Below are 27309 nucleotides of genomic sequence, written 5' to 3' on the forward strand. Positions count from 1 at the left end.
CTCTTCTCCAGATAGCCAAAATTGTCTGCCAGAGGGCTTTGCCTTTTTTTTTTTCCCTCCTGGTGTGAGCATGACCAAACAGCAGGACTTAGTATAGCAAAGAATAAAACAAGAAAAAATGCATGAAACCTCAGTAAATGGGTGAATAGACATGTATTTAATGAAACTGTTAGTTTAATAATCATGAATTCTTAGACATTAAGTGTGAATGTCTGATTGAATGAGAGTCCTGAAAGTTACTTAGTCCTACAGTAATGTACTCACATTTTGTTCTTCTCCAATTTCAGTATTATGGACTGCAAATCTTGGAAAATGTGATAAAAACAAGATGGAAGATTCTTCCAAGGAACCAGTGTGAAGGTAGGGAGGGACTACTGTCTTTTCCTAATAACTTTGTATATTAACTGAGATTTAGACTGTTGGTTCCCATGTAAGTAATTTCCAGCTTCAAATACAATTGGAGTAACTTTTGGTCCTATAGTAACACCATCTGTGCTTGTCTGGATAATGAAGCTGTATCTTTGCCTTTTGTGATAATGGTGTCAGTGGGGTAGTGAGCACCTGAAATTTATTATTAACCTGAAAGTTATTAGAAGATAAAAGGTGGGACTGATGGTTTGCAACATTATCATGTGTTTTACTGACAATCCAAACTTAGCTGAAGAGATCTTAACTCTAGGCAGCTGCTGAGGTAAGCTTTGACGTAGAGCTGGTGATTCTTTGTACTTGGCACAGGAATCTCTTCAGCCTGTTGTGACTGGGTGTGCAGCCCCACTGCTACACTGTCATTTTTCTAGTAGGTTGTAGAAATTGTAAACTCTTAACTTTTTATTGAAACTGTAACCAGTCATAATTATTTTAAAATACAAACACTAAGTAGATGTGTAGCATTAAGTATCCATGGCCATTCCTTCATTTAGGACCTGAGATACTATAAAGTCATCTTGAATTCATTTAAGTGTGTATATAGCTAGATTGCTCTAATTGTAAGTGCAGTGTAAGGCAAATCCCAGCCTTTTGTTATTGCAAGGGATCTTGAAATCTGAAATGTGGTTTGTTTTTGTTTTTTTCTCCTCCCTGCCTTATATCCTGGAATGGGTGTTGTATTTTAGATATTGGTTGTAGTAAGTGGAGGTAACTGTATAGTATAGGATTAGTGCTTGCTCACGTAGCTTTCTGTCAAGTCATGATAACTTGGACTTCAAAGCATTAACTACAACTACTTCAAATTCTTAACACTGAATATTGTCACTTGGCTTTTTCACTAGAAGTTGATTTTGGAGCTCATTATAGTTATTCCAGATTTCTTTGTTCTGCTGTGAGCTTCTATCAATAACGTTAAGATGGGCTTTAAATTTTTACTGCCAGTGCTTAAGGTTGGAAACTTGTTGATTACAATGTAACTAGGTGTTGATGAAAACAAATGTGTGGACTTGCATGGTTCTGGGACTTTTCTTACCTTTCCCTGTGTCCCCTCCAATGAAGAGTTGACATGTAAAGCGTGGCTCTCTGAAAGTGGAAGCAAGGTTTCACATACATTCTGCTGTTGGAAACAGGTTTCTAGGGTACAGCTTCAATTAAGGCTCAGACATGACTATATCTTTTTGAGAAACTGAAGGAGCACTTTGAAACTGTCTTCATTGTGAATTTTTGTTTGTTGTTGTTAATGACCATCTCAGCTTACTCAGATCTTGTTACATTCTTGACTGTGAGCACTTACTTTCAGCATTTGGAAGTTGTTCCAAAGTTTTTGGCTATGGGATCAAAGAGTAGGAAAGCAAGGATTTTAGTAGTTTGAAGAAGTCACTTTGTGTACTACTGCCCACTGGTGAGACAAAATGTAGTAGAGTAGATGTTGCAGAGGTAGATTTATTTGAAGGTCTGGAACTGAGCAAGTGCCAAGTACAGAATATGATTCAGTAATTCTATGTGTTAGAAACACATGTTCTTAATACCCACAATAGATGACAAACAGTGGTGATCGGATGAGGTGCTTAGAGTAATGTTATCTTGGCTGTTCTTGATGACAAGACAATACTGGATACATGGCTTAAATGACTTGTGGAACAGATGTGTTTGAGTTGATGTTTTGGATTTATTCTTCACTGTTTGTAAGAATGGTAGTAGTTAGTATTTGTGACTAGTTACTGTCATTGATGCAGTGACTATAGCTTGATACATCACAGTACTGAATAAAGTTATTTCTGTAGTTGTGAAATGAACTTTAAGCATTCTACTTTTCCTTACTTGGGTACCTCTGAAGACTGTAAGGGATGGGAGGGAAACCCTTAATCCTAACAAATGTGTGTCTTGAGTTCAACCTTTGAAAGGATTTTCCCTTTCACAAAGCCAAACAAAAATTGTGAAATATCTCATTTTACAAGAATTAAGTTACTAGGCTTCTATTTATCTGTTTTATCCTGTGTGTCAGTAGAAAAATCAAATAGCATTAGCATATTGTGGCATTTGCTCCATCTTGGCCACTGTGGTGTAGGAGGGAGGATCTATGTTTCATCTCTAATCCAGTTTCATCTGGTCTGTGGTGATGTGGTTTGAGTGGTTGTTTTTTTATGGCTGATGATACTGGTAGTGCAAAAGAACTGCTCCAGAGCTCATTTAGATAGTTTGATTACCTGTGAGATAAGAAGACTGGATAAATTGAGGTTTCCTTAATTTTGACTCCAGTAATTCCATTAGTTGACAGGATTTTCCTGTTTGAAGTCTTAACTAGTAGAAACTGAAACTCAGTATAACAAAGTAAAGCTTATTAACAAAGCAGTTCATGCAGGTTATAAATCACTCACATTTACCATATGTCTTTCTGTATAAAACTTAACATGTCTAACTTGATTTGTGTAGTAAATACAGCTGACAAATCTTACTTTAGGTTAAGATTAAACTAAATCTATTTATGAGAAAATACTGTCTTAGCTTTGTAGCAATAGCAGTGCTTAAGAGTTGAAGTTAAGAGCAGATCTGAAAAGAGCTGCCAGTGAATGGAAAAAGAATTTTGAAGCAACTTCCCTGATAATTATTTGAGAAAGAAATCGATACCATTAACTGCAAAGCCTGAACTGTAGCTTTTTTAAAAATCTTTTTTTCTTCTAACTATACCTCAAGTTGTACATCAGAATGACTTGTTTGGCCTTGAGATTAGACAGGGTTTGGTTATTGCTTCTGTCTGAGTGCTGGGAAGTTTTAGCTTCCAGCCTGGAATTCCAAATGCAAGTAGGAAAATCTTTAGATGCGTTCTTGGACTTGAAACCACATTCTTCAGTTTGCTTTTATTTTAAATATTTCCTAGCCTTTTGCTCTTCTGGCCTTGGTACTCTTTAACTTGTAAAAAGTTTTATTTGTTCCTCAGGTTTCATTTATTTTAGAAGGTGAGGATTGTAAGCATATTTGGGGAGTTTGTACCTTCCTGTAGGTCTAAAGTGGGGATTAGACAAAGCAATCTGTTTATATTTCTAAAATACTTACCTAGTTACTCTGCTTTTTACTGTTCTTGATTTTTGTTTGTTTCTTTTGGAGTTAAGTTTGAACCAACTGGCTATCTAAAAGTGGCATTTATGGGGCACAGAAGTGGTAACATTCAGTTAAATCGGATATCTGGTCTACATGTTCAGCCTTGAGACATATTTTAATCGATGATCATAATATTAGGTTAGACTTGCTTTTTATAATATATTTGGTCCTTAAGAGGATACTTAGGATTGCTCTTAAACATCTATGGGTGATGTAATGTAGTATTCATTCAACTTCATGGAGACTGCTTTAGTGAAAGGTGGGTGACATATTCCAGAACATCCCACACAGTGGTAAATTTGGCTTATTTCCGGAGTATTGTACTATCATTTTCAAGGAGAAGTTCTCAGTTTCTCCAGGTTGAGACTCAGCTGCTTTCTGATGTTCTGTAGAACTGATTGTTTAATAATACTTGTAAAGGATGTCATTTTATTCAAGTACTATGGTCTCAATAGGATTTTCTCTTACAATGTAGAAACCTGCCTAGAAATAAAGGCTTCTTGGTCTTTCAGTTCAGTGATGTTTCAGCAATCCCTCATTGTGAAATGAAATTCTGTTCCCGTGCACAGAGTGAGCTTGTCTGGAGTGTTTTGAGTTGGAATGGATAGGCACTTTTTCATTATGAAGCCTGAATTGCTTGTACAACTTTTCTCGTTTTTAAATGGGGGAAAAAAAGAAGTGAAGTGCTGAGAGAGATGTGGTTTAGTGGCTCACAGGAAGGTCCTGGAGTTAAGTATAAAGCTTTTGATGTAGTAGAAGCTGCTGTAGAAGAGATTTTTCTGTGGAGTGATTAGCTATTTTAATGGAAATTTCATGAAGAGATGTTTTTTGATTCTCTGTTTTATGAAGGAGGAATGAACTACCTGACACTTAGAGGGGGGGGGGAAGGGAGGGTGCAGGGCAGGACATGGCACAAACTCTAAGCCCTCTAAGAATTTTCTATTTTTTTACTATTGAAAAGCAAATAAAAAATGGATTGATTAAGGTCACCTCTAATGGGGAAAGGTGATTGGTGGACAATGTGTTAAAGCATTCTTTCTCGAGACTATAAGTAAGATAATTTTTTAACCATATTTTAGGCTACTTAAAGAGTTTAGTAGAAGGGTGTATGCATACAAACATTCCTGGATCAGACAATTCAGGTTTAGGATTTGAAATTCTAATTTAGGTTGTGAAATAATGTTAATTTGCTGAATTATGTTGTCCACCTACTTCATTTATGCCTTTTATTCTTTAAGCAGAGAATTTGTGAATTTTAGTAAAGACGCATGAACTTGCATCTGCAGCACCAGCTAGAATAATTTTCAGCACTTAAGTGTTTGTGCCTTGTAACTGCATAAAAGGATGTGCTTGTTTGTCTTGAGTACAAGTGGTTTTATCTACAGGTGTGTGCTTGCTAAGTGTGTGTGTGTTCATAGTGGCATGCTGTGTTGGTAACGACGAGATGCGGTTGCTTCTAAAAGTACACCTCCAGATGAATCTAGAGGATGTTTTCCACTTGTTTTAGGCTGATGTTGGATCATATGACATTCCTTGCTATCTCAGTCCAGCTTTAACCATTGAATAGCTTGGACCACCTATTAAAATGACCTCCAGAAAGTGTTTCTATTAGGCTACATTCATCTCTTTGCAGAGGAGCAATTTTTATTTAGGACTACAATATCTAATGTTCATATAGAAGCTTTCTACAAGGCCTTGAGTTAACATCCTTGCTCTATCCTCCTCCTATTAGTACTCTGTAAAAAAGTACTTTTCGTACTTTGCTTAGCAGAAAATGCTAACTCTGACAGTACTCCAGACTTTCTGACAGTGATGATGTCCAGTCTTGCTGGTAACTCGAACATAGAGGTTGGAGCTAGACTGATCTACTGTCAAACTACTGCAGATAAAAGTGTTGCTCACCTGTGCACTTTTTTCTCTTTGAAACAATACTGGTGCTTCTTTGTCCCTTCAGTGTACTGGTTCAGGGAGCTGGCAGAAGATAGTTTCAAAACAGTTTTAAAACTACTGAATTTCTTTGGCAACTCTTATTTTCTACTCTTTCAGCCTCTGAACAATTTCTTAAGCAGATGCTAGGAGTGCTAGTGCTGTCTCAATCAAAGTTCTGGAAGGGAAAACAGGATCCTGCTCCCTTTAGTCACAGGCTGTCGTGAGATCAGCATAGTTGTAATGTCAGATGATCCTTGAAGAATGTTACGTGTGTCCTGGTATTGTGGTTGGTGGCTACTTTTGTTGTTTTGTTGGAAGATATCTTTTCCAGAAATGTCTGTCTCTTCCTGTTTGGTCCAGTGAAAGGTCTGAACTTGGCAGCTGTGGTGTTGCCATCTTCAAGAACTGTTCAGCTGTTTGTGTGATTGAAGGAGACCTTCTGGGCAGTGTTTTTGTGGCTTGTGAGTCTTGTGCTTGCCTCCTTAAAATACATTTATCACTAAGTTCTCAACACACAAATTTAATAAAATCAAATGGACTACCCTTGAACAGTTTCTTGGACATATTCTACTGAAAAATGGTAACTAGTCTGTGTTGATTTTTGTCAGTATAAAGGAGAAATATCTTTGATCTATCCTGAGAATTATCTGTGGAAAGAAATGAGCTATTAAATAGGGAGCAGAAACCACAATGCTTTAGTGTTTTTGTGTGGTTTTTTTTTTTAAGTAGAAAATGCCATTTAAGCCAAAAAAAGCATTAGACAATTGGTTAGGTGCTGCTTTTAAGGGATGAAGAATATGACTTTGTTGACTGGATGGAAAATCTTAGAAGCCTGCAGCCTGACTTTTGAAAACTACCAAACTTTTTAGGTTGCTTTTTGAGCTGGGCTGTACTCAACTTCCTAGCCTCAGTGAAGAAACTTTGGAGGAGAGCAGCTGTTTTCATGTGCTGACTTCAAGGCCAGATCTATGGTAGCATAAGATATAAATTGTAACTGAACAGCATAGTACTACTGATGCAGCAAGAGGGAAAATATGTAGCTTTGGAGTAAAAAAAATCCAAGAACAGCACTTGCTTTCTAATTCCTTTTTGAAATGTGAAGAGTTGCAACAGTAGGCTTCTCTTAGTGGTTTGGCAGACAGTAACAATAGTTTAGTTTTTGGCATTGCAAACCTGTTTCCATACTATTTTAGGAACTTTCATATTTAGTTTGTGAATTACTGTAATGCTTCAGTAAAGTGTATGTTTGAAAATACTAGGGCAGGCCTGTGATGTCAGACTAATACCAGTGCTTGGTAATAACTCTTAGCCAGTGACTGACAATAGTATTTATTTTGGTAATGATTATTCTTTTGGAGTAGTGTGGATTGATCCCAATTGACAACTATGAATAGTTTATTTGTAGTTGGAACTACCTGTAGAACAGCTCCTGCCTAGTATGTTTCTAATGCTTCTAAGTCTGGACTTTGTTTTCCAGATTGCAGGAGAATGCAATTATCAAACTATTTCTTTTCATCCTGTTGCTCAGGCCTGAAATAAATAATAAAAAGATTAATTCTTGAAAAGTCTTAGAGACACTTAAATTTGGAGTAGAGGCTGGGGGGGAAGTGAAATGTCTTCAATGTAAGACATTCTTCTCGATGAAGTACCGGCTTTTTTTAAGGTCTTCAATGTATGTGTTTTGTCTTCATGAGTCAGTTGACTGTCTTGTTGAAGAAATGATTGAAACCTGATATTGGATTTATGTAGTTGAATAGCAAAATACACACCTATTCTGAAACTTCCCTCTGACAAAAGAAAAAGGAACCAAAAAAGCTTGCTTGTCTTGCAGGTGTTTAATCCCCAATGTGCTCAGATTGATTGTTGTCAAAGCTGTGTTGAAGTGGAACTATCTGTGATGTTCATCCAGTTCATGACTCCAGATCCTCTTTGCTTGTCTTTTCTTGAAGGCAGATATTTTTGTACAGAATGGGTTTATATACTTACATACATTGTGAAGAAAAGTCACTTGGAAAGCCATTGTTTCCAGTAATGGATAGCTTAACGGTGAGGAGGGAGCTGGGGATTAGGTGGCAAAATCAGGTGACAGTATAGCTTACTATAGTGCTGTGTGGTGGTTTGTTGGTTGTGGGGTTTTTTTGTGGTAGGGCCAAAGAATAAAGTAATTTAAAACATTTGTAAAAGAAAGACAAGAAAATGAGTGGTTTAAATAGGATTTGTGCCCCTAATCAACAAATTAATTTAAGGAAAAAAGGCCAAAAGTAGTGAATCAGAGTTCATTAGGAGTTTTGTAAAGCACAGCATCCCTGTATGCTATAAAAGCACAGTAGTCTACATGCAAGTGCATTGTATTATGTAGGTAATAAATTTTAAGTTTTGTTCTTGTAAGATCATGCAGGGAACACTTTGCTTTGCATAGTCTTTCACTTTCAAATGTTGTGCATAGGAATTCCTGTGTTTAGAATAGGTAATTTAAGTAAAATGGAGCATCTCTGAACTTTTATGTACAGTGAAGGTGGGGGATCAAAGCTTATTGTAGCTAATTTGGCATGAGAACTGAAGTCATGCAAAGAAATACATTTTTTTAGTTCACTTCCTGTTAATAAAACATTAGTCACAGAAGATGGGAGGACTCTCTTGTTTTTATTTGGTCTTGCCATTATGAACATTTGACACTGGCCAAATTTGGAGTTTCCAGGTCTGACTGAAAATGTGTAACAGATAAAACTCCCTCAGTGAGTTGTATTTCTACAGCAGCATTGTGAGTACCTGTTGTAGCATATACCAGGGCTTGGAGAGAGCTGAATGCCATCTTTCCATCCTCAGCTTTATACAATGTTACGCAGTACTACCAATGTAGTGTTCCTCAAAATTGCTTGCAGCCTTTAGGACACTGATAGGTTTCTTCTGTTTCAAATTACTGAAGGTACACTCTAATCCTTAGTCTGTTCTTCTTTTGTTTTATTTGAAATGATTTGAAAGCCATTTTGCACATCTGAAATACCCTCTTGCAGAATTGATACAAAGTGGATTTTTTCCCATGTAATGCTCAAGAGGGATGCTCACTGACACATGTATCCATGTTCCTTAAAGGTGCTTCTCTTTAAAAACATGAAGTATCTGAAATTAGAAAAATCCATTATTACATTAATGATATCTGGTATGGTTGAAAATAAATTCCTAATTCTTCTGCAGGTATTAAAAAATATGTTGTTGGCCTCATTATCAAGACATCATCTGATCCAACGTGTGTAGAAGTAAGTGAATTACTTTAAGGGTAGAAAGAGGGAGGGGAATATTACACACAACCTGACTCTTCTTTCTCTTCTCTAGAAAGAGAAAGTGTATATTGGGAAACTGAATATGATTCTTGTTCAGGTAAGTTAGAGTTCATAAAGTTCTAAATGTTGATATAAAGTCTTTGGCTTTGTGTATGTATCTAACATATGGATGCTTCACTTTTCAGATACTGAAACAGGAATGGCCTAAGCACTGGCCAACTTTTATAAGCGATATTGTGGGAGCAAGCAGGACTAGTGAAAGCCTTTGTCAGAACAATATGGTGATCCTTAAACTATTAAGTGAAGAAGTGTTTGATTTTTCCAGTGGCCAGATTACTCAAGTTAAAGCTAAACATTTGAAAGACAGGCAAGTATAATTTAAATAATAAATAGGGTAGACTTTGTGCTTGCTGCTAAATAGTTGCTCTCACTTGGAGCTTCTGAGTAAACACGTACAGCTGTCTGATATCAGAAACTGAATGAGTTACTAATTTTTCTTGAAAGCAGGACTGTTAGTTTCTACCAAACTTACTTTGTGTACACAAATATTTCTGCCCTATGCAATAAATATCTGTTGACTGATGGTTCATATCTTTTTAATAGAGCATTCAGCATTGCTTGTTTATCTAAGCGATAATTTGCAGGCACAGACTTTGAGCTACTGCAAAATATGCATTATTACTATGAAAATGAGTAAAATCCAGGTGGCTTGTGAGTGCCTCTGTGGGCATAGGTCTTCAGGACCTGTTCTCTGAGCTTAAATGTGTTGATTAAACTAGATGAGATTGTTTAAGGGATGTAGAAATGCTTATTTATCTTTTCTTTTTTTTTTCTTGCAGCATGTGCAATGAATTCTCTCAGATATTTCAACTGTGTCAGTTTGTGATGGTAAGTCTTATTTCTTTAAGGATGTTTTTTAAAAATCATGCCTAATAAATGTCATAACTAAACACCAATGGTCATTTACAGGAAAACTCCCAAAATGCTCCCTTAGTTCACGCAACTTTGGAAACTTTGCTACGATTTCTCAACTGGATTCCTCTGGGATATATATTTGAGACCAAGTTAATCAGCACACTAATATACAAGGTATTTATGCAAAAATTAATGTCTCTTAAATTGCAAAGCTGTGTGCAACACACCTGTAATACTTCTTGTTTGTTTTCTTCTCTCAATAGTTCTTAAATGTTCCCATGTTTCGTAACGTCTCTTTGAAGTGCCTCACAGAAATTGCAGGTGTCAGTGTAAGCCAATATGAAGAACAGTTTGTAACACTTTTTACACTGACCATGATGCAGTTAAAACAGGTAATGTTTTCTTAATAAATCGGTATCTCTTGACTGTTTCACAGGACCTAGTTCAGTTTACAAGCTCGTAGTCATTCTAGCACTCTTGACAGGACAAGTATTGTTCTTCAGAGGTATTTATGGCTTGATCAGCAGATGCTAAGTATATTTTTGACTCAAAATCACAGCTGTATTTCTACTGCATTGATTTGTTTTGATTAATTTAAGCAGTATTTTGAGCACTCAGGCTGTCTGATGGAGAAAGCTGAGATGCAGCAAAATGTGTACAGCATGACTTGTAAGACCTAAACTGACCTAACTTCTGTGAGTTGATATTTAATTACTGAAGCTGATAGAAATGTTTATTATATCAAGCCATACTTGAAATTTACATAATTTGAGGATTTCCCTCTGTGCAGAGTATTTGGCTTGTTCTGTAACCTGCAAGTTTTTAGCATGACTTGCATATGAATCTGATGCCAAGTGTTGCATTTGTTGCAGATATTGGAGGCTCTTAGCTCTGTAAAATGAAGAGCAATCAAAAACCACACAAAAGCTGACAACAACAGGAGTATTACACTTCGTGGTCTTTGTTCTGTAGCGTCACAGTGTTGACATTAAAAGACTGTAGTTCACTGCTAGATGACAATATTAACAATATTTTAATTGTTTAGTGGTAGAATTTAGAAGGCCCTGTATCTCCTGGGAAGTACCAGATAGCTCTAGAAGATGACTGGAAAACACGTTCCAATGTCCTTAAAGAGTCTTCCTTACTAATATCGAAATACTGTGGAGATGGTATTTCATTATGTTTTGACAATACATAACATATAATAATATGTAACTATAGATTGTTATATATACCATACATATTGTGTTTTGAAACTTGAAGTTAGTTGGGACAGATGACAAAGACATTTTTGGAACACTTTTGCCCAATACCACTCGAAATAACTGTGATGGAGTAGATACTTTGTTTTCAGCTGTTGTTACAAGGGATGGAAAAAAGTTTATCAGAACTTTGTTTTCTGTTTGCATTTTCATTTCACTGTCCGTTTTGGGATGAAGCATGAAATCAAGGAGCTTTAAGACTTTAGCAGGAAAGCTCTGTAAGGAAAGATCCTGTGAAAAGCAGGTCTTTTTTTGCCAAAGGGCAAAACAGTTTTGAGTATCCAGTAATTCTACTCCTGTATTAAAAGGGAAATTCTTGATTATGTCTATGTTCTTTCATTAGATGCTTCCTTTAAATACCAATATCCGACTTGCGTACTCTAATGGAAAAGATGATGAACAGAACTTCATTCAGAATCTCAGTTTATTTCTCTGTACATTTCTCAAAGAACATGGCCAACTTATAGAAAAAAGATTAAATCTGAGAGAAACATTAATGGAGGTAAGTTGCTCAGTTTATCCAGTTAAAAAAATGTACTAAGGATGTTCTCATACTCAGCAGATGTGATACTAATATGACCTCTAGATCACTTAAAGTGAGTAAGAAGAGGGGGGAAATCCTGTTTGTTTCCCATAATTTGTAAATTATATGAATACAAAAAGCTTTCAAAAATTTGTTACCTGGTGGAACACTGCTTCAGTGGCAGTCACTTTTTAGTGATCCTAGACTAACACAGTATCTGGAGATATAAGTCTCTCTTCTATTTGTTCTTCCCTGAACGTGTTGCATAGTGCTTAAAAATAAATGCATACATTATGTTTCTGTGAGTCTTTACACATCATATTTTCTGTTTAACTTGGAAAAATGAGGTATTAATAGGACTTTGTCAGCCTGTGTGAAACAGTTCATTTAGGTTTTTATTCATCATTCAAAGCTGGTTTCTAGGGTACAGCACATGCCATAGTTCAGCACTTCCATCCTGGTGTGGTTTCTTATCTAATGTGCCATTTCCTAAAGTTTTAAATGAAAAGCTTTTAAGTACATTCTGCAAGGATGGTAGTCTGTTCCTTTGTAATGAAGACAATGTATGCCAGGAATGCTTAATGGCAGAGCTTTACTAAATGACTATGCATGCTTTGTTTTGTAGTGTTACTAGTCTTGGAGGAGGACCTACATGTAGGCCTTAGTTATCAGCTATCTTACAGCAGTTGCTGAGAGAAAGCCTTCTTGGAGTTGTCCTTCCTCTCTGCTTGTTCTGTTCTTTCTTGGAAATGCTGCATTCTTTTCAGTTTTGACAGAAAAGTGCAACTTTGTATTGGAAGTATTGGAAGTTCAATCAAGAAGGAAGAGTTGAAAAGACTTTAGGTCACTGCTTAAATACTCAAGGTCCTACCTCATACTGTAGTGGGGCTAGGTCACAAAATTAGGGGTTTCCATTGTGTTTTCTTAATTATGGGTGAAACTTTTGCTGAGGGTGAGCTGTTCTGTGGTGACTTTTGCTAGTTCGCTCCCACTGCTGAGCTCCAAGGGGATGCAACTGGCTCCGTAGCCCCTTGAAGCACCACTTCCTGTGCCTGGAATCAAGGCCTGTGCCAGGTACAGAGGCCATAGGGTGAGGATCTGCCCTGAGGGAGGGCAGAAGAACGCCACCACAAGTTTAAACCTGGAGACCAGGTTCCACTGGGAGAGGGAAGTACATCTTGTAGGTGATTAGCTGTAATACAACGTGTCTATCTGAATTATAGTGCATTTTCCACCTGGTATTCTTAATGCTTTTCTTCTGGAAGTAGCATTCTACAGAAAATATTTATGATTAAGTTGGTTGAAAGTGACAAATTAGAGCTAATGTAGAAAATGGACTGAGGGGAGCATTACTTATAAAATGGAGGAAAAAAATCCCAAATCCTGTACTTGCAGGTTGCAGTTTTAAATTAACTGTGAATTGGCAGAGCACAGCTCAAACTTCCACCTGTGTTAAGACTTTATTAGGAAGACCTGTGTAAATAACTGAAATTCCTGTACAATTGTGTGCAATGCTGTTTTTAGGTATTAGTCTCCTCTCTTCTCTAGTATAACCATGTTATTCTTCTTTAAAAGTGATGTCTACAAAACTAACTGAATTATTTCTGACTATTGTAGAGGATGTTGACATGTTTCACAAACATGTCTTCTTTGGCCTAAAATGGTTGCAGATTTCATGTTTAATAGAGTGTTCTTACACAATTAAAGAAAACCTCTATAATTGTAACCTGTTTATTCCTACGCTTGGGTATATCAGATCTTCTGAAATCGTTCTGTGGGTTCCTTGGAGCTGTGTTAAATAGCTAAGGAAGCTGCCTAAGTCATTACAAGTTAGATTAACAGGAAAGATTGATGTGTATAGGACTGATATGTATTGAATCTCTGTTTGGACATTATAGGTACTGATGCTGAATGAGGTGTTTACCATCTAAAATGCTCTGAGTTGCTGTAGTACCTAAGCTATGAAAAGGTTTTCAGATTTCATTGTTTCACTCTTCTCTAGTGGGCTGTTTTCTTCCAACAGGGGACTGAAAAAAAGCTAGGCAAAACCTTTGGCTATGTAGTTGAAATTCCTGTGGTTGGTGTTTCACTCTGTCAGAGTTGCATCAGTACTTCTCAAGTCTTCTTTGACTGTTCTGTCAGTAAAGAAATGGAAAATGTTCTGGTAGATGACTTCTCACTTGTTTTCCACAGTATGGCTTTGGTGGTTGCCTTCAGTTCTTCAGGGTATAAAGATCCAGAACAAAGCAGCAATAGTCTTGAGAATAACAGTCATTGGAACTAGCTGCTGCAGGGTTTTTGAGGCTCTAAACCAAAATGCCTTGCAGAAGCTCCAGAGGCCGAGAGTTTGATAATTTACAAACGAGCTTATTTAGCTGTGGCATTTCTTAAGATGTCTTCAGGCTACTTGAGATTCCAGAATTGATACATGCTTTGAAAATAACAGTAATTGACAGGGCACTTCATTTTTTTTGAGTTGCTGCACCAGTCAGAAGTCTGACTTGTAAGTAATGTCATTGCAATGTTAATGCTTCTCCTTCCTGTCTTTTATGTTAATTTGGTATTTTATTGGTATTTGGATAACTGAACTTGAAGCAATGTCATTTTATCTGCAGAAAGGACTAATCAGGTGTCTAAATCATACCTTTCTAGGCTCTTCATTATATGTTGTTGGTGTCAGAAGTTGAAGAAACTGAAATTTTCAAGATTTGTCTGGAATATTGGAATCATTTAGCTGCTGAGCTCTACAGAGAGAGCCCCTTCTCAACATCTGCTTCTCCGTTGCTTTCGGGAAGTCAACACTTTGATGTTCCTCCAAGGAGACAGCTTTATTTGCCAGTATTGTCAAAGGTAATCCATGCTTTAGTGAAGGAGCTGTAAAGATTTAGGTACCATTCCTGAATTAAGAGTTTTTTGCATCATGTAAGTAGTGATATGAAAACTTTTCCTGCTTTGAGTAGTTGGTAATTGATTCAGCTTTAGTTATTTAATGTGCTGCAATTGCAAGAATACTTTAGGATGACACTGGTTTATGACAGGAGGCCAGGCTTTTATTAAGATCCTTATTACAAATATAAGTCTTGAGTTTAATACAGATTTACTCCTATAAAATGTGACTCTTAACAGATAAAGACTGGAGTGTCACACTTACAGGATGAAAAAGTGGTCTTTAAAAGATAACTAATATTACATATGTATTTGGAAGGCCTGGAAGATGTACTTCATAGGTGATTTTGGTTTTTGACTGTTCAGCTTGTTCATGGAGAGAAATAAATCCGCATAGTCTGTTCTCATGACTGTTTAGTTGACATGTCTCTGTAGAATCTTAATGTGAGCTGATGTTACAAAGTGCTGGATGTGTCCTTGGGGTCAGACAGCCTGGCTACAGTGCTCTGGAAACACCTGTGTAGCTGTGTAATTTTGTGTTAGTTTGATTCAATTGGAACTTTCTTTGCAACACCCAGGTTCGATTACTGATGGTCAGCCGTATGGCTAAACCTGAAGAGGTCCTCGTGGTGGAAAATGATCAAGGGGAAGTAGTACGAGAATTCATGAAGGATACAGATTCCATAAACTTGTATAAAAATATGAGAGAGACATTGGGTAAGTGAGTACTAGCTGGTATTTTTGTGCTCTAGATCTGTGCAGCTGCATGAGGCATGTATGTTATAGAATACAAGCATATGATGTGGATTATTGTGTTGGTAAAATGATTATTGTTGAGGAGCAGTGCACACGTCTGAAAGAGAGGAGGCAGTATTGGTGTGAAGTTCTGTTTGAAGCATGTGGTGATGTATAACTTGGCTTAGTATTATGTTAATATTAAATTTTTCCCCAGTGAACAATGCTTTCTGATATTCATTTACCAAAATAGGTCAGATCTAGGGAAAACTTAGTTTCATCAGAAAGTTTTAAAGTTGGAAGGATTTTTTTCCAAGGTGGACTTGCTGGTGGTTATTTCATTTGTAGCATTTAATGTAGCAGGTGTATTTTATTTTTAGTATAATAATAGACTGGTATCTTTAGAAGTGTTGTGTACAACTGTGACAGTTCTATCAGTGAGTTGTATGTGTTGTAGTGGTAACTTGAGGATTTTTTTTGAGGCAAGCAAAAGAATTTGATTCATAATTGCGACTTGAGGGAATGTAGGGGGGATTAGAATTGTCATCTACTTACAACATCAAACCTTCAATACTAAATATTTTTTCTATCTAATGCTTAAAGGGAACACTTGAGTATTAGTAACATGTTTATGAACTAGGAGTGGGAGCTGTATTATGTTTGTGCATTTTCTTTTATTTGCACCTTTGTACTTGTGCTACATACAGACAAGGTTAGATTCACACAATCATTTAGGTTGGACAAGATCTTTGAGACCAATGGTTAACACAGCACTGCCACGTCCACCACTAAGCCATGTCCCTCAACACCACATCTGTGTGTCTTTTGAATACCTCCAGTTAGGATGTGAACTCTTTTAGTGAAGAGACTTTTCTTATTTTTTTCCTAACACTCCCTGGCCAGCCTTCACCCTGACAAAACTTGAGGCTATTTCCTCTTGTCCTATTGCTTTTACTTGGCTGAAGAGACTGGTCTCCACCTTGCCACAACCTCCTTTGAGGTAGTTGTAGAGAGCAACAAGGTCTCCTCATAACCTTCTTTAGGCTCATTAATTGTTCTAGTATCTTTTGATATGAGACATGTCCTCCATAGGCAGACAATCCCCTGTTTCCTGTAGACCGTTGCCTTTTATGAAGAATTTAACTTGACAGCTTTACTGAATTGATCGGAATGTGAGACATTCATTGATTTATACTTTCATACCTTGTGCATGTTTTGCTGAGATCTCTTAGGACATAGAGTCTCAATTAAATTTGTTGCCTGTCTTTAAAATGCACTTTTAACAAATCTGTGTTTAAATTCTTAGCTCGTGAGTTCAGGAATGAAGCATCGCACTTAAATTTGTTTTAAGAAAACCAAATTAGCTTTGCTTATAGAGTTGTGATCCAGGTTGCTGCTTTAAAATGTGCCTGTGCAATGTTGATGTCTTTCAGTTTACCTTACACATCTGGATTATGCAGACACAGAACGAATTATGACTGAAAAGCTTCACAATCAAGTGAATGGAACAGAGTGGTCGTGGAAAAATTTGAATACCCTGTGTTGGGCTATAGGCTCAATCAGTGGCGCAATGCACGAAGAGGATGAAAAAAGATTCCTTGTTACAGTAATTAAGGTATGTTGCAAAACCTAATGGTGTTGTCACACTTCATAGTTTATGCTTGAGAAACTGAGTTCACAAAATCACTGATGTATATTTTAGTAAACTGCCTTGTCTAGCAAGCAACTTAAGAATAAATTCCTGGGTAATCTTGGATCTTGAGGCTGATAAATTTGTTAGCTGTGAACAGTGCATTAGTTCAAATGGCCTTCTCACAGGGAAAATATCAGGCATGAAATTTGGCTTGAAATGTATTTCTCTGGGGTTGAAGAAGAAATGAAAGGAGTTGCTAATGAAATAAAGAAGAGTGGCAAAATACCCTTATTTTTAACTAGCTAGTGCCTTGCTGTTTTGCTCTTCTCCATATGTTCATTGATCAAACTGAGCTTTAGGTAAATACGTGGATGGAAAGAGTGCAGGAACAATGTTTTTGCAAGAATAGAATACCTTACTTGAACAAGTCATGCAAATTAATAGAAAATATTTAGTTTAATTTCTTCTACTTGGTATGGAGTCTACATTTTCATTGATAGCAAATGCTCAGTACAATGAGGTGTATGGAAGTCTCCCCTGCAGAAATGATACCTAAAGATTTCAGATGGAGTTTCCATGCTTAAAAACATGCAGTTCCTGGTTTGGCTGAAACTTAAACAATTGCATCATCCTGATCTTAACCCACTTGGGGTTTTTTTATTTAACTTTATTTGAACTTTGAACTTGATTAGGGCAATTGCATTCCTTTTATCTTTAATATAGCTCCTTGTACAGGATTTGATACTTGTAGCACTTTTAATTGAACCAGGCAAACGTGAACGGAGCAACTAAAAATGTTTTATGTTGTAGGATCTGCTGGGACTCTGTGAACAAAAGCGAGGGAAAGACAACAAAGCCATTATTGCATCAAATATAATGTACATAGTAGGTCAATACCCACGGTTTTTGAGAGCTCACTGGAAATTTTTGAAGACAGTAGTCAACAAGCTGTTTGAATTTATGCACGGTAATTATCCATGTTTCAATGGATGTTTTAATTAAAAATGTATATATACCCAAGCATGGGCAAGTCTGGGGGGAAAACTACAAAGCAGTAACTGTCTTGTTTTAATGTAGAAACCCACGATGGCGTCCAGGATATGGCTTGTGATACCTTCATAAAAATAGCACAAAAATGCCGCCGGCATTTTGTTCAGGTTCAAGTGGGAGAGGTCATGCCATTTATTGATGAAATCTTGAACAATATTAACACAATCATCTGTGACCTTCAACCACAACAGGTACATTTAATTCAGGGTTGTTGGATAATTCCTAGAGAGTAATCGGGTTGCTTCATATGGAAATGGAGTGGTGGTTTTCAAGACTTAAATTATATCTGTGTTGGTTAGTGTTATGACCTACATAAAATGATCAGGCTGCATCACTGAGGTCTCAATTAGAATGCTTGGAAAAAGAGTTGAAGTGCATTTAGTGTTTAGCTGTAATGTTTTAACAAGTGCATAAGATACTATTTCTGAGTTGGGAAAGAACAAAATCCTACAGTATCAGTAGACTTGCAGTGCTCATACTTGTGAGGAAGGGTCAGGGAACAGTCCAAAAGCATCTGGAAAGGGCCAGCTCATGAAGTGAGAGAGTAGTGCCAATGTGTGACACGCTGAGATGATGCAATAATGCACTGAAACTTTGGGCAGAGTGGATCTGGCATCAGTAAGAAAGTACTTGAGTGATGTAATCCGGTCCACAGTGTACAGGTGTCTGGTAGTAAGAGTTAAATGATACAGCACTGAGCTTTCTCACTTGAGAAGATGATGGCAAAATGAAGAAAGACTTCGGGATGTATGTAGTGGCATTTGAAGGGGCAAGGGAGTGGAGGTTACTTTTATACAGGATGAAAGTAAGGCAAGAATGGAGAAGGATCTTGTAAAGAGGGGGAAAAAGGGATCTAGTGAAACCCATTTTCAGCTTTTTCTGTATATTCGAAACAGTGTGAAATCTTCTTTACTCCTTTTAACCTTTTGACTTCTTGATGTTCCCATCAGGTGCATACGTTCTATGAAGCAGTAGGCTACATGATTGGGGCACAGACAGACCAGACTGTGCAGGAGCATCTGATAGAAAAATACATGTTGCTACCTAATCAAGTATGGGACAGTATAATTCAACAGGCCACAAAAGTAAGCTAATACATTTTAGAGTGTATTATGTGTTTAGGTGAAGAAAACCTGCTGAATGATTCTCTTCCCCTGGCTTTATTTTTCACATTGTAAGATATGAAGTGTGTGTAGCTGTGGTGGATTTTCTTAAATGATGGCTAAAACAGTGATTGGTGTGAGAATAAAAGTGGGGTTTTTTGAGAGAAGAGATATTAATGTTAAATACTGTTTTTAAGCTGATGTAAACGGTGGTTTTTCTGTTACTATATGGAATACATCTCAGTAGTTTTTTCCAAGGCTCCCTTTAACCTGGCTTTAGAAGTGGATTTTCTTACAGAAAAAAACAATGTTAAAACGCTAAAAATACTGTTCCCTCTTCCATTTCTCTTCCATCATTCTCATACATCTTTATTTCTTCTGTCTTCAGTCTTTTCAAAAGATGGTATCTCTACACATTAAAGAATAAGTCTTGCATTGCACAAGAGGCCGATCTTTTTGGAATTAATCTGCAAAAGAGCAGAACTAAACTGAAGTTTTATCCTGACTATGTTTGAGGTAGTGGCCGATGCAATGAGGTCAAAAGCAGTATATATAAGGATTGTAAATTTCAGTGTTACTATCCACTAAACAAAATGGACTCTCTTTTTTTCCTAACAGAATGTTGATATTCTAAAGGATCCTGAAACAGTTAAGCAGCTTGGTAGCATTCTGAAAACCAATGTAAGAGCATGTAAAGCAGTTGGCCACCCCTTTGTGATTCAGCTTGGAAGAATTTATTTAGATATGCTGAATGTGTACAAGTGCCTAAGTGAAAATATTTCTGCAGCCATTCAGGCTAATGGTAAGAAATCCCATGTTTCTGCTCAAAATGGGGGTTAGCAGTGTATGTTGTCAGGTTTCAAAGTACATTCTGAGTTGGCTAATTTTACTGTTTGTGAAAGTGGAGAATGACAGAAAGTGCTTGCTTAGAATTTGTATATGTGTGTTAATGAGATGTTTTATTCAAATAAAGAAGTTGTGATTTTTAGAGGGAGGAAAAAACACCTATAAATGTGAGAGCTTAGGAAATACGTGAAACACCATAAATACTTCCTTAAAATGAATAGACGTCTTGCTGAGGCAAAGTTGTGGCATGTGTTCTTTCAGCTTACTCTAATTTTCAATCTGAATGTTTAAGTACTCATTCCTTTTTTTTCCCCAAATCCATTGGCAGTGTTGTGTTATGATGTTGTGCTACTAAATAGCTTTATTGCAGAAATGTAACTGGTGAAGATGCCCGAAAACCATGATAAATGGGGCATGCAGTCATAGAAGAAGGAATTATCAATTATGTAACTTGTCTTTACTAGATAAATTAGTACCTGTGGTATGTTGGTAGACTGTGCTTTAGTAGTAATTCATTACAAGATTACATGAGTCAGTTGAGTTGTGTTATGACCAGTTTTCTTGCTAGTGCAAACAATGATATTTGAAAACGTTAAATGAAACTCAGAAATCACAATAAAACTGGCTGACAAACGAATTCCTCTTGATTCTACAGCTCTAATGGCCAGAATTTGTTGTCAGAAACAGTGAGGTGTCAGAAGCAGTTGCTAGGACTGTAGTCTGGATGTGCTTGCTTGATCAGCAACTACTGTGATTGTAGTTGCCTCAGAGCATGTTTTTATATCTGGCTGTCTTGCCAGAGATGGTTCTGCCAGCACGAGTGAGTGATCCTGCCTTTCTTTTCCTAGCTGCACTCTTCAGGTTTTCCCATGTGTCTACTGTAATGGTTCTGTGACTGTGCAGTTAATTAGATCAGGTTTCACTAGTCCGAAATGTAGCGTCATTTGGGAATGATGGGGGAAAAGGAACTGAACTAAGGATGAGGCTTCCTAAAGATTCTTTAAGTTTGGATTTAACCCTTCCACAGCTTGTCTTTTGTGTGTAATTTCTCTTAGATTAAATACTTTCTTGTCAAACATCCCCCCTCCCCCCCCACTTAATGAGAACCAGGTGTAAGCTCAGCTCATGCAGTGAGGTTGAATGTGGTGATTTCTCTCACTTCAAAATTAAGTTGCAGCTTTGTTTCTGAACTCCAAGTAGGGTACTGTCAGTAGTAGTTTTGTACTGCTACATGGCAACTTGAACCTATGGAACTAGAATGGGGAGGTAGGCTTTTTATTTGCACAATATGCATAAGTAGTCTTTGCAGTTTGGTTATAAAGATAAGCATTCTCTGCTTTGGCATGTCAGTTAAGGTTTACATTTTTGTTGGACTGTGTATGATTAACTGAAGCTTTCCAACTTTTCAGGTGAAATGGTAACAAAGCAGCCCTTGATTAGAAGTATGAGGACTGTAAAAAGGGAAACTTTAAAACTTATTTCTGGCTGGGTGAGCAGGTCCAATGATCCTCAGATGGTAAGTAGACTTATTTTATACAAGAAACTTGTAAGAAAGAATTAGGAAGAACTCTGGAATTGTTTGTCCTGTTGTTGACTGAATCAGTTGGTCATAGGAACTTGCTTCAGGAAGTCTGTAAAATATAAAGGGGAAAATAGGATCACACAGAGGTAAGCCTGAGCTACGTTTGAGATATTTCAGTTAAGCTTGATTCCTTTCTCAGCTAAAATTAATTCAGCTTAAAGGCAATTGAGTAGGTTTAAGAGCACCCTATTGGAAGCCCTGCTGGATGGATAACAGCAGGTGGGGAGTTTATGGAAAGATAATGTATTTTAACATGCTTAGGAAAAATAAATCTGTTGCTAAAACTGAGCTTTGCTATAAACTGTGTGTTAGAGACTTTGGTCAGTAACTGCATTGTTGTAACTGGGGCTTTTTCTTTCAATTAGGTAGCTGAAAACTTTGTTCCTCCCTTGTTGGATGCAGTTCTCATTGACTACCAGCGAAATGTTCCAGCTGCTAGAGAACCTGAAGTCCTTAGTACTATGGCTGTCATTGTAAACAAGCTCGGTGGACATATTACTGCTGAAATACCTCAGATATTTGATGCTGTTTTTGAGTGCACATTAAATATGATCAATAAGGTATTTACATTTAAAATTCAGATAAGACATCTCCCTAGTGACTGAAAACAAAAGTGTAAGAGCACTACTGTTGGTTGTTGGCATATCTCAAATGAAAGAAGACATCCTTTTATTGCAGTTAAGGGAGGCAGTATGTACAGAACATAGAGCTTTCATATAATGGAAATTAAGTAGGGGTTCTTGCCTTCTTTCTGGGAATATAATTTCCATATCTGGTGTCTTAGGGAATATCTGTGGGTTCTTTTCAGTCGCAAAGTGCATTTGTGAATTTGAAGAAATTTTTGGTCAAACATACATAACTAGCTTTGATGTCAAGCTGTCTAGTTGGATGCCTTAATCTCATTGCCCTAATTTCCCTGTTTAGCTTTTGGTTTAAGCTATGAGTAATTTTTCTGTCCTGGGGACTTGAAATGTCATGTTTTTGAAAGCAGAAGTGTACTTCAGTCAAATGGCAGTGTAGGACTAAATGCTAAAATTCATAAATATGTATGAATGTAAGTACTGATCAGTCATTTTGAGTTTCCTCATTAATGCAGTTCTTACTCTGTAGTATGGGATACTGTATTTGCATAACACTTGAGCACTACCAGCTGAGTTAGTGCTACTTTGCAGTAGGGTGTAAACACAAATAGTACCTGTGTAGCAGCATAGGTACCCCACCAATGTTGAGACCATCTGTCCGTTTATTTGTGGACTGAGTCCACAGATAAGATTGTATATTGACAGTATACTGCTCAACCTACCAATGTTGTGTGACTATATGTATAAGATGGTTTTATTGAGCTTTGGATGGGAAAAGTTTACTGAGAAGTGTAACATATAAGGTTACTTTAAGCCTGGGATCTAAATGCTATTCTCTGAGTCATTAACTCGCTTTTGTTAAGATCTTAGGATGAACTTTCTAGGAAACTTGACTTCTTTTTGTCTTTTTCCTTCTAGGACTTTGAAGAATATCCTGAACATAGAACAAACTTCTTTTTGCTGCTCCAGGCTGTAAATTCTCATTGTTTCCCAGCATTCTTGGCCATTCCACCTGCACAGTTTAAACTTGTTCTGGATTCCATTATTTGGGCTTTCAAACACACAATGAGAAATGTTGCAGATACAGGTAAGTGGAAGTGTTTGAATGCAGGCTTGGTTTCAAGTGTCATATTTTCTGGTAGAATGGTGTTATCTTAGCATCTTTGTCTTTATTTAAACTTGGCATTCCAGTAACATGATTGTGTACTGCATTCACACAATAGTGTTGTTATATCTCAGCTTCAAGTTGTCAGCCAGGTGTACATTAATGGGCTGAAACACTTGGAAGCTGTTTCAGAGAGCACTGTTAGAGTTTCTGCCTGCTTTCTTTTCCATGTGAGGATTGGCACTTTCCTGAAGTGTCTGAACTGATGCAACAGCTCACTGCTGCTAAAACTGGTGTTACAGCTTTACTTTTGTTGTACTGCCTGTGGTGTTTGACTTAATACCTCAGTAAGACAATTGCTCAAGAGCTACTGAGAGCTTCAGCAGAAAAGTAAATGATTTGGAGCCGAACTCCTCACAGTCTGGGAGTGAGCCCACGGCGTAAGAAACACCTTGGATTGTTTAGAAGGTAGATTAGGCTTCCTTGGGACAAGAGCAAGCTTTTTAAGCTTAGGATGAAATTTCACTGAGAAGCTAAGTGCATTACCTCATTTAACAAACTTGTGTAGCTACAAAGCCCTCTAGAATAATGGATATTAAGGATACAAGGAGAGGGCTATGCAAAAGTCTTAAATTCTGAAAACAGTTGGTTTTACTGTCTTGTGTTTACTGAATTATCTCTACCACTGGACAAAGAGTTTGTTGTGAAGCCACTTAGGTTTTAGCCAGCTGTCTCAGTGTTTGGAAAAGATGAGGATAAAAGGTTTTCCAGCAATTTAGTTCTAAATTCGAATATAATGTCATTCTAAAAATGACAACATTTTCCCTTCTTAAATTAGCAAATGCTTCTTTTGGTAGATGGTTTCTCTCACTTTGGCTTGTACCAATAAAGTGATGTGATTGGTTCTTGATGCCTCTTGTCATCTAATCATGCGTATAAAAGTGATATGGCATTTAAACATGGCTATAGCCCTCCAGTGGCCACTTGAGGAAATGCCTGTGAGAAATCATCACACATGTAATACTTGGCTTTTCAACGCCTATCAGAATTCCATGGGATATTTGTATCACCTGGGGGGGAATAAAAAGGGCACAGAGGTTTTAATATCATTCTGTTGGTAACTTATACTGAATGCCTGTTTTACAGGACTTCAGATACTTTATACTCTACTACAGAATGTTGCACAAGAAGAGACTGCTGCACAGAGTTTCTATCAGACATATTTCTGTGATATCCTTCAGCACATTTTCTCAGTCGTAACAGACACGTCCCACACTGCTGGTAAGAACATGTATACGTGAGCCAATTGGATGTAAACAATCCTTTGGAACACAACACTTTGTGCATCCTGTTCTGAGTAATAATTGCCTATGTATAACTTTGATCTGTTCAGGTTTGACAATGCATGCATCAATACTTGCATACATGTTCAACTTGGTAGAAGAGGGAAAAATAAGTACTCCATTAAACCCCGGAAATCCAGTGAACAACCAAATGTTTATTCAGGAATATGTTGCTAATCTTCTCAAATCAGCGTTTCCTCATCTGCAAGAGTAAGTGTGCTGTGGCTCTTTAATACTTTTAAATAGGTTCTTAGGCCTTCAAATACTAACTGATGTGTTTACTGTTAGTGCCCAGGTTAAGCTGTTTGTAACAGGACTCTTCAGTTTAAACCAGGATATTCCTGCTTTCAAGGAACACCTAAGGGACTTCCTGGTCCAAATCAAGGTATGTTGTTTGGCATGCTTTTTTTTCAAGAAGTAAAAACTGATTGTTCAGCAGGATGATGTGGTTGGAAAGTACTTTGACAGTGTTCTTCAGTGTTCATTCAGGATATGCAAGTTCTTTGCAGCTGTTTAGAATGTAGTGAGGACACTGTCAAATCTCTTGCATGGCTCTGATCTAGCATAGTCTATTTCAGGGTGATTTCATTTTATAAACTGAGTTTTAAAGTCATCACTTGTGCTTTGTGCTGTGCATACAATTCATCTAAGGTGGCTGCAAAACTTACCCTAATGGGAAATACGGCAAGTTGATTTTTAACTGGATTTTTTTTGAGTTCTGCATGTGTTTGGGACATGTTTTAGAACTTTATAGGCTAATGCTATGCTTTTATTTTTCTAATGATGCCAGAATTCAGGAAGATTGTACAAAAGAGTTTGTTAATTAGTTTTGAGACTGCAACCATCAGGCATTTCAAACTTACAATGATACTGCTTTAATGCTGATACACTTCAAACTCTGGGTTACCTTGGCATGCTGTCCTACAGCACATAGTGAAAGTGTTCCAGTATTTTGGGGTCTTTTGTATTAATTCCAACCTTAGGAACAGAACAGTGAAACAGGCAAAAATAGCCTGGCAAGGAATGTGAAGGGAAGATCTTTGTATCCTTCTGGATTTTTGGAAGCTTATTACTCTGCCCTAAAGCATTTGATAATAATATTTTTATGTGAATTATGTAGGAATTTGCAGGTGAAGACACATCAGACTTATTCTTGGAAGAAAGAGAAACAGCCCTTCGGCAGGCTCAAGAGGAGAAGCATAAACTTCAGCTGTCTGTACCTGGCATCCTTAATCCACATGAAATTCCTGAGGAGATGTGCGATTAAAGAACAAAAATAAAACCAGTTTTGCAGTTTTCTTTCTGTACAGCTGCTTTGTTGTGATAGAAGAAAACAGCACTTGGATATTTGTTGACCAAAATGATGCCAATTTGTAAATTAAAATGTCACCTAGTGGCCCTTTTTCTTATGTGTTTTTTGTATAAGAAATTTTCTGTGAAATATCCTTCCATTGTTTTAAGCTTTTGTTTGGTCATCTTTATTTAGATTTGCATGAAGTTGGAAACTAAGGCATTTTCAGAGTAATTACTTCATGCCCATTTTGTGGCTAAGGGGAAAATAGGCAAAACGTAACTTGTAAAAGACTATATTGCAAAAGGATACAATTTCCTGTAAGAGTATTGATTTTTTAATTCGGGATCATTTTCTTTCTAGTCTGTCCTGCAGCCTAGGAGAAAAGGTAATAAGTAAACCAGATGGAGTTATTTGTTAAGCAGAGGATTATAGTGCTGCATTTGTTTTGATCAGTTAGCAGCTTTTTGGACTGAGTGGTAAGGCTAGGCTACATGTATTTGCAAGTTGTATGGCAAGTTTGCAGCAAGATCATGTGCATATCATCCCATTGTAAAGCAACTTCTAAAGAGTATGGGAACACAGTACACTTAGTTATTTTTACACAGTTCTTTTGTTTTTGTGTGTGTGCTGTCGCTTTGTCGACAACAGCTTTTTGTTTTCCTCAATGAGGAGTGTTGCTCATTTGTGAGCCTTCATTAACTCGAAGTGAAATGGTTAAAATATTTATCCTGTTAGAATAGGCTGCATCTTTTTAACAACTCATGAAATAAAAAAAACCCTCTGGCTTTTGAGATGACTTATACTAATTTACATTGTTTACCATGCTGTAGTGCTTAAAGAACACTACTTAAAAGCAAAATAAACTTGGTTTACATTTATTTTTCTTTCTTTGGCTTATTCTTTTATCGGATGAAAATGCTGTGATCGTATTTAAGACTTGTATCCTGAAGATGTAGGATAAGTTCCTTGAGGTCTAGATAACTGTTGCTTCTGGCTTGCCTCATCTCAAGGACTGTGGCTGTGCTTGAAGTTAACCTGAACTAAGTTGGATTCCATTTGGAAGTACAGTAGCTGTTCTGACTTACCTCCGTGTATAAATACGTATTCCATACTGTGCTACTTAAAATGCCAGGAATAAGGTAGCCTTGCTCTCTGTCGCTCTTGGACTCCTTACAATTTATTTTGAAGAGGTATTGCTCTGTATCTTGATGAAATGATACCAGTACATGATGGTAGCGCATCTAGATGAGATCTACAGTTATTTTTCTACCTAAAGTTTTGTAGTTAAATGATTTTCACAGATTTATGAACTACAGATATGAAAAGCAGTATGAACACTAAGATTATGTACAGTCTCGGCTTCCCCGTTTTTGTAATGTCTTGTCTCTGTTTCCTAACAGTTGATGTTAATCTCTCCCAAAGTTTATTTCCACTGATTATTTGGTCTCTAATCTTACAGATGTTACTATGATGCAAAGTATAGCCATTCATGCAGAGCTGTAAAACAAGGTTAAACAGTTTTGGAGGTGTTTTCTGTAAGTTCAGATACCATTGTTGACTTTGTCCTGTATATTCCTTTTGAAGTAGAAGTGTGTGAGTTAGTGTTCATGTAGAATGTAGCAGTGGCCAGCGTGTTTCCAGTCTTAAGTACTGGCCTCTTTCTGTTTTTGAACATGTCTCCATTTGCTTTCCATTGCTGGCCCTAAAACAAGAATA

The 27309-nt window shown here is 37.1% G+C and overlaps 1 protein-coding gene across 2 annotated transcripts in view; it reads left to right on the forward strand.

The window, feature by feature from the left end:
• The window catches only part of XPO1 (exportin 1), a 37777-nt gene extending 11306 nt beyond the window's left edge, over nt 1–26471 (forward strand). For both annotated transcript variants that reach the window (XM_061989276.1, XM_061989275.1), the window contains 22 exons: nt 288–360; nt 8650–8711; nt 8788–8832; nt 8921–9102; nt 9575–9623; nt 9705–9824; nt 9914–10042; nt 11256–11414; nt 14088–14285; nt 14900–15038; nt 16490–16671; nt 17500–17656; nt 17767–17930; nt 18690–18824; nt 19461–19644; nt 21098–21204; nt 21636–21830; nt 22770–22938; nt 24103–24237; nt 24350–24509; nt 24588–24684; nt 25420–26471. In XM_061989276.1, coding sequence (XP_061845260.1) covers nt 288–360; nt 8650–8711; nt 8788–8832; nt 8921–9102; nt 9575–9623; nt 9705–9824; nt 9914–10042; nt 11256–11414; nt 14088–14285; nt 14900–15038; nt 16490–16671; nt 17500–17656; nt 17767–17930; nt 18690–18824; nt 19461–19644; nt 21098–21204; nt 21636–21830; nt 22770–22938; nt 24103–24237; nt 24350–24509; nt 24588–24684; nt 25420–25566 — 2988 coding nt within the window. In that variant the 3' untranslated portion in view covers nt 25567–26471. The remainder of the gene's footprint in view (nt 1–287; nt 361–8649; nt 8712–8787; nt 8833–8920; nt 9103–9574; nt 9624–9704; nt 9825–9913; nt 10043–11255; nt 11415–14087; nt 14286–14899; nt 15039–16489; nt 16672–17499; nt 17657–17766; nt 17931–18689; nt 18825–19460; nt 19645–21097; nt 21205–21635; nt 21831–22769; nt 22939–24102; nt 24238–24349; nt 24510–24587; nt 24685–25419) is intronic.
• Nucleotides 26472–27309: the final 838 nt, after the last annotated feature.

This window comes from Colius striatus, chromosome 2, assembly GCF_028858725.1.
Source record: "Colius striatus isolate bColStr4 chromosome 2, bColStr4.1.hap1, whole genome shotgun sequence".
Lineage (NCBI taxonomy): Eukaryota > Metazoa > Chordata > Aves > Coliiformes > Coliidae > Colius > Colius striatus.